Genomic DNA, 13307 nt, shown 5'->3' on the forward strand with positions numbered 1-13307 from the left:
CAGCTCATCGAAGCAATGCCACCTTCGGCTCCCATCGCTGCAGGAGAGGATGCCACGCTGGTGCGCTTGCTCACGGCGCGACGACTCAATGGTGTGGCCGTTAGAGCTGTCGTACTCCGCGTTGTACCGACGCTTGCACGTCGGCAACAGGCAGCGGTACCACGTTCGCAGCCAGCACCTTCTCCCGACATGGCTGCACTCGCCGTAGCTAAAAAAAGGTGGTGGAGGGGATAAGATAGTGGCAGATCTGAATGCGAGACGGGAACCCTAAATCGGCAGCTGCCCATAGATTTTTTTTTTTTGAGACAAGCCCGTAAATATAGTGGATGAAGGGGGCGGTTTGCGGGCCCTCGTAAAATATTGACGGGCCGACGTAAATTTAGCGGACCTGGTCTGGGCCAAAAAGGGCCGGATACGTTGTCCCGCCTGCAAAAATATGGGCCGGCTCCGAGATAGCGCAACCTGATCCGTAAAGCTACCCCTCAAAAAAAAAAACACGTCTATAAAGCTTTCCTCCCCCGAACGAACTAGTACTCCGCGTTCAAAATTCAAAATCTCAAGCAGACCATTCTTCTTCCTCCACCCAAGCGGACTTCAGAGGCAGCCATGAGGAAGGCGCCCGCAGCGGCCTCCAAGCCCAAGCCAAGGGCGAGGGCCAAGCCCAAGGCGAAGGCCAGCCCCGACTCCCTCTCCAGCGCCTCGTCGCCGTCCCGCAGCGGCGGGTCTCCCGTCGCGGTCGGCCGCGGCCTCCTCTCGCCCTCCTCGCCGGCGACGCCCAAGGCCAGGTCCTCCCTCTCCCCGTTCGCCACATCCACGCCGGCCTCCGTGTCCACCGTCGGCGACCTGAGGAGCCTCGCCGCCTCGAGCCTCGACTCGCTCAAGCGCCGCCTCGACGCGCTCCACGGCGACTCCGCCCGCGACCTCGAGGCCTCCCACTCCCGAATCTCCAAGCGCATCAAGGTGACCTCTCTCCCTCTCTCTCGGATCCCGCTCCAGCCCAGCCCTTTTGCCCTCCTTGGCCCATCGATCGTGTGACGTGATCCATCGCCTTCCTTCCGTGCGCGCCGTTCAGATGCAGACGCAGAGCTGCCTCAAGCTGGCGGAGGAGGCGGACAAGGAGCATAAGAAGATGGACGAGAAGTTCTCCGGGCGCGCCGAGGAGATGAAGGTACGCTCGTGCCGTTCCTCGTTCGATTCCATGTTTGATCGACCCCGTTGGTCGTGCGTGCTGCCGTGTATTCTGAATTTCGTGCGGATTTGGACCCTGAAATTGCGATTCTCCGTGTGGATTCCAGGCATCGTACAAGAAGTTCCTGACAGAGGTGCAGTCGTCTTCGTCTCGTGGTACTGCAGCGAGCGAGCAGAGACATCTATCTTCTGAATTTTACTTCAGTTCAAGCCACTAAGGCAGTGGTGGTGCATCGTTTAGTACTAACTTGGTTTGCACTTGTCAGTGTCCAAGGTGACCTTCCCTGAGATGGCAAAGTCCGTGGCCAGAGCTATCGATGGCATGCGCAGTCGCTACAACATCCCAGCTACGCCTGCTTAGCATACAGTTCAGTTCAGGCTGTGTCTGCTACGTCTCTGAATTGGTAATCACTTCTCCAGTTTCCAAGTTGACATATGAGTTGGTCATGTTCAGTAAATTTTCATGAGTGTTTGTCCATGAAAATCGACATGTGTAGTATCTACCAGGGATAGTGATTGTTGGTTACAGGTTACCAAAGGGTATATGCAGTTCTAGTAGCAGTCATAATATATCAAGGACGAATAAGAGATCACTAGAGCCTTAGATGATCCTATCCTTTTACTTGCTTGGTTGATTCCTGCTTTTGTGTAGAACAACGTCTGGGCTGTGTATAATGGACATTTCTAATCCGTGGACATCAACAATGTCGTACATGTTGGCTTGGATATTTCAGACGCTTATTTCAGTTGGATTTAGAAGCATCATGTGTTTCAAACTAATATCCAGAAATTTGTGGTCTAAATGCACAGATTTTACTATGTATTCGACTTGTATGAGTCAATCATACTTCCAAAATCTGTTTGTTTAACACCTCATAGAAATTGCCTTATCTAGAGATATAATTCTTCCGTATCTTCCTCTGTGGGTGCTCAATTATGTGATTGCACAATAATCCTTCCATATCTCCCTCTGCGTGTACTCGATTATGTGATTACATAATAATTGCAGTATTCCAAGAAATTCTGTAATGTGAATTCTATTGGCTAAACAAAAAAGCTATCTACATCACACATAGAGATAGGAAATCTTCCTCTGATTCCATTGTGTTTGTGCTGTTTACAGTCTTTCTTCAACAACTAGCATCATTGATTCCTTCTCATGTTCCCATTTTATTTTATCAAAACTAGACCATACGTATAAAAGTCATGCGCTGTTCATGTTTACTTCTATATGCCGACATCCATCTTCTTGTTTCGCTCTCTTTACAGTTTACACAGTTGTGACTCTTGCCTGTGGTAATGTTTACTAGCTGAATCTTGTCTGTATTTTCTGTAACAGGTACATGCCCTTCTCCAGATCAACCTGACTGCTGAATTCCTCGACTCGTGGCAGCAGAAAACTCGCACATTTGTAAACAACAACTGTTACACTTACATCATACCTTTTGCTAGTCTCTTTGTCAGCGACGTTAAAACTCGTTACGGTCACTCCAATATATGGGACTCGTTTCTGCTCCATTCCATTGCATGTGTGCGTTACCACTATCGGTATTATCATAGATACTATAACTTGTAAGGATCACGATATTGCAGATCTGAAACACAGTTCGTGATGCAGTATTTGTTTACAGAAGGGAAAACCCGTCTATCTGAATGGTGGTTATAAACATTGTTTATACCTTGCATTGTACAAGTTCGTCGTCAGGCGGTCGATCTATTTCAGTGGATATTGGAAATTCGCTGAGTTTTTTCTGTCCATGTTGTTAGCATTTTCTATTCTGTTTCCTTCCATTCTTTCTTCCTTGTGTCATGTGCTCTTCACCAAGAACTTTGCTTGCTGTGAGCTGAATTATCTGGCCAGTGACTAGATGTCAGGATGTAACCTGTTGACATATAAATTATTTGAGAGCATTTTCCCCGGATGTTTCGGACATTTTTGCAAGGATTCCTTTGGAATTGGGAGCCATGTTTTGCTTGCTCCCTCCTTGTGCAATCCACGGTATCAGAATGTGCTGATCGTTCACCGTTGTCGTTTCTGTGGCATCTGTGAACTGTGATGTGTTCCTTCTGCCCATGGTTGTCAGTGTCAACAATACTGAAATGTTTCAATGATACGATCCTGGAACATTGAGTCTTCGTAGAGCCAGTGAAAATTGACTGCCTACTTGTGCGAAGCTAGAGCGAGTGTATGAACAGATCACTGACAATTTCATGGCTGGAAACCTGAAAGACTTGGCTGGTCACCGGTGATGGACAATTCTTTTACAGTTTGGCTACAAACTGGACCAATATGTGCTTCAGGTCTGCCCTGTCGCTCTATAGGAGAAAGATGAACAGAGGACCACCATATCTATCTTGCTACAGGAGATCACATCTTCAGCACTTTCTACACACAAAAAATAACAACAGAAAAAAAAATCCCCCCCTAGCAGTGCTCCCGAGTCCCGAGTCCCGACACACGGCAAAAGAACCAAGGATTTCTTAGATCATAGAAGCACTGATAATACGCACAGCTACGCAAAACATTTTGGCACAAAGAACAGGCGCACGCCGGACATTAAGAATCAAACAGACTGCACATGTAAGAGATCTAGAATAACATTACAACATAGCATGACCATTTGTGCATCTCAACCTTGCCAAAGATATCCATAGTTCAGAGCATTAACAAGATGATCATTGATCAAGACATCATAACAAGCACCAAACGATCACATCCAATATGGCATGTGGTACAAGTAGGAAGAGCTAAGGACAAAAGGCAAGCCAGGAGTCATGACCATTCAGACATGCCCTGTGGAGAATGGAGGCTCCTCGGCTTTTCTTGCATCATATCATGGCCTGGAATCGGAACAATGCTCTCTTGGAGGCGGTGCTGAGTAAGCAACATGCAATAGTGACTCTTCCCAATGTTCACAACACCTAGGAACTTGCCATCAACATTGCAGCGCAACACATGCTTCTTATTGAACATGACCAGCAGCTCACATTTGTTTAGCACAGCCACATCGTTCAACAATCGCACCGTAGAATCAAGTGACCTTATCCTTTTCTTTACAAAAGAAGTTGAATAAAGTTGTCTTGATGCCTCCACGGTTGACAGATCAATCCGGTACTTGAAAGCCCAGATTTCAGCCTCGTAATCCTGCATCACCCAGACATCCATTGAAGTGGACCTGGGAGTCGAGCCGCCCCAGAAAGCAAGTGTCCCCTCCATGTCGAACAACTTCCTACAATGGCATGGCTGGGTGGGACCGCGCATCCATCGGAATGACTCCTCTTCTGTGTCGAACACAATAATGTCTCCGTCGTCTCCCATAATGTCGCTGGCACCACAATGACGCCAGTGCAGGCTGCCACGGTGGTGGACTGGTGGTGAACAGTCGGATGAAAAACGCAGCTTGTTGAGTAGCTTCTGTTCTGCAGAAGGCGATGAGACTGTCGGCATTCTGACTCTGTTGTGCCTCGGCTTGTCGGATCCCACCGTGAGGACGTATAAGCTGGATGTGGACGAGTCATGTGACTGTGAGACCCAGAGCACCCTATATTCTCCAGTTGAATGGTGGCAGTAGAAACCGGCTATGGTGTTGTATTGCCTCTGAGGCTCCGGTAGGAGAGCATACGTGCGGATGACCGGGTTGCAGATGTAGAGCTGGTTGCCTCGAGAGACGACGAGGAAGCCATCGCAGGCGCCTCTGAGGCAATTCTGCAAGCGATGTTCAGGACCCGGGAGGAAAGGCCAGAGCTGCTCATGGACATTGGCGTCACGAACGACGACGAGGCTGGCGGGCCGCCCCTGGCCATCGACGATGGGGAACGACGGCTGGCGGCGGCGGTGCTCGAGCATGAATGCGGGCGTGGATGTCGCACTACGCCATGACGCGCTGACGGCGCGGCAACGGCCGACGTCCTTCGACGGCAAACTGATGAGTATCTTGTCCATGATATCCTCCGGCAGATCCTCGAGCATGGTTGCGCCTCTTCTGCCCGGCATCGTCGTCCGTCGGAGCCCGGTCAGCTGAAATGTCGCGGCAAGCTTTAGTTCGTCCACCCACGGCTAACTCCTTTGGAGCAGCTGAAATCATGAAGACAAGCAAGTACAAACTGTTAGCTTACACATGATTGTAGTTAAGCAGTTGTTTGTGCAATGTGGATGCACTTGTGTGATTGTGGGCTACAATTTGCTGCAAAGTTGACGGCCACTGCCAGTGTGTGTGTACGCAGGTTGGCCATGTATGTATGTGTTGCAGTAAAACTGAGTTGTAGCATTCGCTGCTCAGCTCAGTTGCCGTATCTGTTAGTAGTATACAGCTCAAAAGAAGAACAGAGAAGGGCATCCGTCGCCTGAAAACTCTCTCTGTGTGTGTGTCTCTCTGCTACTGAGGTACTACTACTCTGTCGGTCTTTCTGTGCTTTGTGTGTGCCTCAGCGAGGAAACTGAGCTGAACCACCTCGAGTGCGTTTGTTCCCGCCGGTGAGAAGCGAGACGAGGGAGGGGCGAGAGGAGTTTACCCTCGGCGGTGGCGGCGGCGAGCTACGTGCGCATCGCGAGTGTGCTCCGTCGCCTCTGGTTAATTTGAGCCTAGGCCAGATGCAGATGCGTGGAGAGAAACATGAAGAGGGCGCACCTGAGACGAGAGAGACGGCGTCCAGCTTGGGCGGCGAAGGCGCTCACCTGCGTCGGAGAAGAAGGCGGCGGCGGCGGCGGAGGCGGAGAAGGTGTCTGTCGGAGAGAGGCAGAGCAGCGGCTCGGCTGAGTGGTCGTCGAACCGTGTCGGTGCGGGCCCGGGGCCAGGCTCGTCCGCAGCCAGGACAGAAGGAGACCACGAGGTGCGGGCTCCGGCGAGCTGGATCCCCTTCCTTTGGGGAGAGCTCGAGCGAGGGAGAGAGGGTGAGGACGGCGAATTTCCTGTCGCAGGGCGGACATTGACCAATTTTTTCTCTCTCCTTTGGTCTCCCCTCCCAATTGGGCTGCGTCCACCCAGGGCTAAACGTGCCTGGCAGGCACGGCCCACGATGACATGTTTAGTATACGGGCCGTGTCGTGCTAGCCCGCGAGCCTCTCTGTCAGGCCCAGGCACAACACTGTAGAGGAGATGAATGCCATGTTACTTGCACAGTACACAAAGGACGAGGTAAAAACTGCTCTCTTTCAGATGGTTCCAACAAAGGCACCGGGACCGGACGGATCTCCGGCACACTTCTATCAACGGCATTGGGACATTTGTGGGGACGAGGTGACGAATGCGGTGCTGAGAATTGTAAAAGGGGAGGAAGGAGCTGAATGTGTCAACGAAACGGTTTTGGTACTCATCTCTAAGGTTTTGAACCCAACCCAACTCTCTCAATTTCGTCCGATTAGTTTATGTAATGTAATCTATAAAATTGCGTCCAAAGTGGTTGCCAACAGGCTAAAGCGAATCCTTCCTGACATCATATCTGAAGAACAGTCAGCGTTTGTTCCGGGAAGGTTAATCACAGATAATATAATTTGTGCTTATGAGTGTTTGCATTTCATGAAGAGAAGCAAAGCCAAATCAAACAGCTACTGCGCCCTAAAGCTTGACATGATGAAAGCTTATGACCGGTTGGAGTGGCCTTACCTCAAGGCTATGATGGAGAAGTTGGGTTTTGCACAAGCATGGATACAGGTAGTAATGAACATGGTGCAGTCAGTTAAGTTCTCAGTTCTTTTCAATGGCGAGAAACTAGAACAATTCGTACCCACTCGTGGTATCCGACATGGAGATCCTATCTCTCCTTACCTTTTCTTGATTGCGGCAGAGGCCTTTCGTGCCTACTAAAATTGAGTTCCGAGTCGACTAGTCTAGAAGGGATCAAGGTGGCACCAACAGCTCCGGTTGTAAATCATCTCCTTTTCGCGGACGACAGCCTGCTGCTTTTTAAGTCAAGTGTTGAGGGAGCTGTGACGATGTCAAACCTGTTGGAGATTTATTGCAAAGCTTCGGGGCAACGGATAAATAATGAAAAGTCATCCATCTTCTTCAGCAAGGGTTGTCCTCAGGTGATGCTGGATAACATAAAACAAACTTTGAACGTGCATAATGAGTCTTTGAGTGATAGGTACCTTGGGATGCCTACTGATGTGGGTCAATCAAAAATGGGCACGTTTAAATATTTGAGAGACAGAGTATGGGAGAAAGTCAGAGGGTGGATGGAGAAATTGTTATCTGCAGTAGGCAAGGAGGTACTTATCAAGTCGGTGGCCCAAGCTATCCCAGTTTACTCTATGGCTAGTTTCAGGTTACCCCGAGGATTGTGTGAAAATATTACCTCAATAATTAGGCAATTTTGGTGGGGGAGCAAGGAAGGAAGGAGGAAGCCAACATGGGTAGCATGGGATGTGATGACTCAACCAAAATACATGGGAGGTATGGGTTTCAGAGACATAGAAATTTCCAACCTTGCTTTGTTGGCCCGTCAAGCTTGGAGGATTCTGAATGATCCGAACTCTTTAAGTGCAAAAATACTAAAAGTTGCATACTTCCCGACTTGCGGTTTCTTGGAAGCAGAGTTGGGGAATGGCCCCTCGCAAATATGGCGAGCAGTGATTGATGGAAGGGATGTATTAAGGCAAGGACTTATTCGGCGAGTCGGAGATGGAAGTACTATAAAGATTTGGGAGACAAACTGGATACCTAGGGCTGGTCCGTTGCGCCCCATAATATCTATTTCAGATAACCCTCCGATGTTTGTCTCTGAACTGATTGATGCAACGACAGCAACATGGAGAGAAGAGCTGATAAGAGCAAATTTTATACCATATGATGCTAACGCCATTATGTCCATCCTGTTGTGCACCAGGGTCATTGATGATTTTTGGGCCTGGGAGGCCGAGAGAAGCGGGAGATTCACGGTAAGATCATGCTATCGAATGGTCATGAACAAAAAATTCCATAGAGAGAATTGGATAGAGGAAACTACAGGAGTATCTGATTTGAGTGCAAGAGGCAAAGCATGGAATGATCTTTGCCACATTAAAGTCCCAGCAAAACTGAGGGTGTTCTTATGGAGACTTGCGCAACATTCCATGTCATCCATGGATGTACTGCATCATCGCAACATGGCGACCACGCACCTCTGTGCGTTGTGCGGCTGTGCCGACTCGTGGAGACACGCTCTTTTTGATTGCACCATGTCACGATGTATTTGGTCTTTGTCAGAGGTTTCTTTGGTTGAACGAGTCAACATGAACACTGATACGAATGCTCGGAATTGGCTCTTTGCAATGCACGATCAACTGCCACAGAGGGAGTTTGTGCTTTTGGTTGTAACTCTCTGGTCAGTATGGAAGGCGAGACGTAAGGCAATATATGAAGGTATCTTTGAAAGTCCAGACGCCACACATCAGTTTATTAAAGCCTACCTGAGGGATCTTGACACACTTGAGGAGACAGGAAGCAAACCTCCAGGGAGGCGACAAAGCAGACCGAACCAGTGGCTCAAACCTCCTGACGGAATGTTCAAGTTCAATGTCGATGCTGCAGTACCCCAGAGCCGGAGTCGCGGCATAGCAGTAACCATATGTCATGACCAGGATGGATTTTTTCAGGGAGCATCAGCATTAGTGGTGAAAGGAGTTTTTGATCCTCCGACTGTTGAGGCTCTTGCTATTCGGGAAGCATTGGCACTTGCTGCAGATCTTAACATACAGAGTGCATATGTAGCTTCGAATTGCAGAACGGTGGTACATGATATTAAGCAAAGGAACCCGGTAAGCTATGGGGCGATCCTACATGAAATAATAGATCAGAGCTCTTTTTTAAGTAGATGTAGCTTTGTGCATGAGTTTAGGAGCTCAAATTTCGAGGCTCACAATCTAGTGAAGCATTGTTCAAATTTAGGAGTGGGCCGCCATGTTTGGTTAGGGCACCCCGGTGATCTCTCTTTTGTACCTATGAATATCGTTTTGGTCTAAATAAAGCTTCGCGAGATTGTAAAAAAAACAAGTTGTGACATTCGCTAAAAAAACAAGCTGTGTCATGCCAGGCACCACAACGACTATTTATCGCATTAAGCGATTCTGTAGGGATGTCTCACGTCGAGGAAACAGTGTTACGCCGGCCCATTTTAGCGCATAAAGGTTGAAAAAATCAGGAATAAAAGAAAGCACCCAAGGATTGAACCCTAGTCTCCAGGGTGACCGCCGACGCAACTAACCACTCTGCCCGCATGAAGTTATATTGCGACCTACTAGAGGCGACCGGAGCTGGTCTTCTCCGGTTTTTCTTTGTTTTCTCGTTTTTTTTCTTCTCTGACTTTTTCATTCTTTCCTTTTTTCTTCATCAATTTGTTTATTTTTTTCTTTGTTTATTTTTGTTTTTCAATCTACATTTTCATATACATGTTTAACATTTCTTCAGATACTTGTTCAACATTTTTTAAATACTTGTTCAACATTTTTATATACATGATCAATATTTTTTAAACACTTGTTCAACATTTTTATTTCTTATTGTTTTTTATTCTATATTTTTATATACAAGATCAATATTGTTTCAAATACTTGTTCAATATTTTTCAAATAATTGCTCAACATTTTTTTAAATATGTGTTCAACATTTTTATATACATGATCAATTTGTTTTTCAAATACTTGTTCAACATTTTTCATATACATGGTCAACATTTTGTCAAATACTTGTTCAATATTTTTTATATACATGATCAACATATCTTTTCAAATACTTGTTCAATATTTCTTCAAATACTCGTTCAACATTTTTATATACGTGATCAACATTTTTTCAAATGTTTTTCAAGAGTGTTTAAGAATATTTAAAGTATAAACAAAAGTACAAAAATAAAATTACAGAAAATGTAAAAAAAGGAACAAGAGGTTGTGGCCTCCCGCGCTCGTGGGCCGGCCCAGCTCTCTCACCCTTCAGGGAGTCCGAAGCCAGGACTCCGTTGAAGGCGGGAGCAACTAATTAACGAGCACTCCTTCGGGAGCCTCGCAATGATCAGCGCCACATGGCGCGCTCATAGCTATTCGCCATGTGTCGTGCTCTGGGCGCTCCCTCCGGATTTTATTTTTATTTTATTTTTACGCACGCGTTTTCGGCTTTTTAAAAGGTTTTTTTGGTTTTTTTTGACGTTTTGGTTTTCTACCGGTCTTCCCTAGCTTTTCGACCAAAAAAATGTTTTCGAAAAAAATAACTTTTTTGCGGAAAAAATGTATTTTTTTCGCGAGAGGCACGGTTTTGCTTCCGCCAGAGGCACGGCTGTGCTTTCGCGAGAGGCACGGGCGTGCCTCTTTCGGAAAGGGAAAAAACGCGTTTTCTGTTTGTTTTTTTTCGCGAGAGGCACGGTTTTGCTTCCGCCAGAGGCACGGTTGTGCTTTCCGAGAGGCACGGGAACGCGTTTTCTGTTTTTTTTTCTTTCACGAGAGGCACGGTTTTGCTTCCGCCAGAGGCACGGTTGTGCTTTCGCGAGAGGCACGGGCGTGCTTCTTTCGGAAAGGGGAAAAACGCGTTTTCTGTTTTTTTTTCTTTCGCGAGAGGCACGGTTTTGCTTCCGCCAGAGGCACGGTTGAGCTTTCGCGAGAGACACGGGCGTGCCTCTTTCGGAAAGGAAAAAAGACGCGTTTTCTATTTATTTTTCTTTCGCGAGTGGCACGGTTTTGCTTCCGCCAGAGGCACGGTTGTGCTTTCGCGAGAGGCACGGGCGTGCCTCTTTCGGAAAAGGAAAAAAATGCATTTTATGTTTTTTTTCTTTCACGAGAGGCACGGTTTTGCTTCCGCCAGAGGCACGGTTGTGCTTTCGTCAGAGGCACGGGCGTGCCTCTTTCGGAAAGGGAAAAAAAACCGTGTTTCCGGTTTGTTTTTTTTGTCGGTTTTTTTATCTGGTTTTTTCATGAAAAAAAGTTCATCAAAACCTATCAAGGGATCTAGTTTTGAAGATCTCGACGTGAGGAATCCAATGGCGAAAGCGGTTCGAGATTTGGATGCACGGTTTAAGAGATAAAACATTTTGAATAAACGGATCTATGAAAAAAGGGAAAACTCCCAGGTTGCGACAAGTGGCGCACATGCAGCGCGCCACTTGTTGCAACCTGGGGAAGTTGGAGTGGTCTCCGCAAGGAGTACTCCTTAATTAGTGATTTCGACTGAAGGCTATTGTAGGACCTTGAGAAGAGGTGTCTAGAGGGGGGTGATTAGACACTAAGTACCAAAGTTGCAGTTTTTAACTTCTTTAAGTTTGAGTGGAGTTTAGGCACAAGTTTAACATTCACAACATATAGCAAGCAAGCATGCAAAGAGTATATGAGCAGCGGAAAGTAAAGCATGCAACTTGCAAGAATGTAAAAGGAAGGGTTTTGAAGGATTCAAACGCAATTGAAAACACGGATGTTTTTGGCGTGGTTCCGATAGGTGGTGCTATCGTACATCCACGTTGATGGAGACTTCAACCCACGAAGGGTAACGGCTGCGCGAGTCCACGGAGGGCTCCACCCAAGAAGGGTCCACGAAGAAGCAACCTTGTCTATCCCACCATGGTCGTCGCCCACGAAGGACTTGCCTCACTAGCGGTAGATCTTCACGAAGTAGGCGATTTCCTTGCCCTTACAAACTCCTTGGTTAAACTCCACAATCTTGTCGGAGGCTCCCAAGTGACACCTAGCCAATCTAGGAGACACCACTCTCCAAGAAGTAACAAATGGTGCATTGATGATGAACTCCTTGCTCTTGTGCTTCAAATGATAGTCTCCCCAACACTCAACTCTCTCTCATAGGATTTGGATCTGGTGGAAAGAAGATTTGAGTGGAAAGCAACTTGGGGAAGGCTAGAGATCAAGATTCATATGGTAGGAATGGAATATCTTGGCCTTAACACATGAGTAGGTAGTTCTCTCTCAGAAATAGTATGCTGGAAGTGTAAGCTTGTTCTGATGGCTCTCTCCACGAATGAAGAGGAGGTGGAGGGGTATATATAGCCTCCACACAAAATCTAACCGTTACACACAATTTACCAATCTCGGTGGGACCGAATCAACAAACTCGGTCGGACCGATTTAGTAAATCTAGTGACCGTTAGGATTTTCGGTGGGACCGATATGCAACTCGGTAGGACCGATATGGTTAGGGTTAGGGCATAACGTAATCTCGGTGAGACCGATTACACAAACTCGGTGAGACCGATTTTGGTAATGAGCTAACCAGAGAGTTGGTCAGGCAAACTCGGTGGGACCGATTACTCAAACTCGATGGGCCCGATTTTGGTAATAAGTTGACCAGAGAGTTTGCATTGTAATCTCGGTAGTACCGATTGCTCAAACTCGGTGATGCTGATTTTGGTAATGTACATACACAGAGAGATTGCAATCCCATCTCGGTGAGACCGAGATCCCTATCGGTGAGACGGATTTGCCTAGGGTTTGTGGCAGTGGCTATGACTTCTAAACTCGGTGGCGCCGGATAGAAAGAATGGTGGGGCCGAGTTTGACTTTAGGTTTAGGACATATGTGTGGAAGTGGGAAAGTAGTTGAGGGTTTTGGAGCATATCACTAAGCACTATGGAGCAAGAAACTCATTAAGCAACACCTCATCCCTCCTTGATAGTATTGGCTTTTCCTATAGACTCAATGTGATCTTGGATCACTAAAATGTAAAATGAAGAGTCTTGAGCTTGAAGCTTGAGACAATCCTTTGTCCTTAGCATCTTGAAGGAGTTCCCACATCTTGTAGTCCATGCCACTCCATTGTTGAACTTATCTAAAACATACTAGATAAAAGTGTTAGTCCAACAAGAGATATGTTGACATTAATTACCAAAACCACCTAGGGAGCACTGGTGCTTTCAATCTCCCCCTTTTTGGTAATTGATGACAACATACATCAAATCTTTAGATAAAGATATAAAGAATAGCAAGTAAAGCTTTGGAAAGACATGTAACAAGCATAGGCTGCCCTTACATGTATGCAATCATGTGAATATGGAATATAGAAGCATGTGAGAGCATAACCATGATAGAGTAGGCAATGTGTTACATGTATCTTGGCCATATGCATCAGAGCAAAGAATATTAAAGAAAATTCCTTCATGCCCATGAGTCCTTCTTGCAAACAGTATGTACATCATCAAGAATTCCTCATACA

The 13307-nt window shown here is 46.8% G+C and overlaps 1 protein-coding gene and 1 pseudogene across 2 annotated transcripts; one reads left to right on the forward strand and one right to left on the reverse strand.

The window, feature by feature from the left end:
- The first annotated feature begins 538 nt into the window (after positions 1-538).
- On the forward strand, positions 539-2864 carry LOC123095564 (uncharacterized). Of its 2 annotated transcripts, none has more exons than XM_044517071.1 (5): positions 539-960; positions 1073-1168; positions 1296-1344; positions 1455-1592; positions 2528-2864. In XM_044517071.1, exons 1-4 carry the CDS (start codon positions 607-609, stop codon positions 1547-1549), a joined length of 594 nt encoding a protein of 197 aa, XP_044373006.1. In that variant the 5' UTR covers positions 539-606; the 3' UTR covers positions 1550-1592; positions 2528-2864. The 2 variants fall into 2 exon arrangements, with proteins under 2 accessions (XP_044373006.1, XP_044373013.1); XM_044517078.1 differs by having other exon boundaries at positions 1079-1168.
- Positions 2865-3781: 917 nt separating this feature from the next.
- LOC123138812 (F-box/LRR-repeat/kelch-repeat protein At1g09650-like) lies at positions 3782-6154 on the reverse strand (annotated as a pseudogene).
- Between the last annotated feature and the right edge of the window lie 7153 nt (positions 6155-13307).

Source organism: Triticum aestivum, chromosome 1B (genome assembly GCF_018294505.1).
Source record: "Triticum aestivum cultivar Chinese Spring chromosome 1B, IWGSC CS RefSeq v2.1, whole genome shotgun sequence".
In the NCBI taxonomy this organism is placed as follows: domain Eukaryota; kingdom Viridiplantae; phylum Streptophyta; class Magnoliopsida; order Poales; family Poaceae; genus Triticum; species Triticum aestivum.

Coding starts and splice junctions, on each gene's coding strand:
- LOC123095564 (XM_044517071.1), top strand. CDS start 607: ATGAGGAAGGCGCCCGCAGCGGCCTCCAAGCCCAAGCCAAGGGCGAGG. Junction 961..1,072: donor GAATCTCCAAGCGCATCAAG/GTGACCTCTCTC, acceptor CGCGCCGTTCAG/ATGCAGACGCAGAGCTGCCT. Junction 1,345..1,454: donor GCAGTCGTCTTCGTCTCGTG/GTACTGCAGCGA, acceptor TGCACTTGTCAG/TGTCCAAGGTGACCTTCCCT.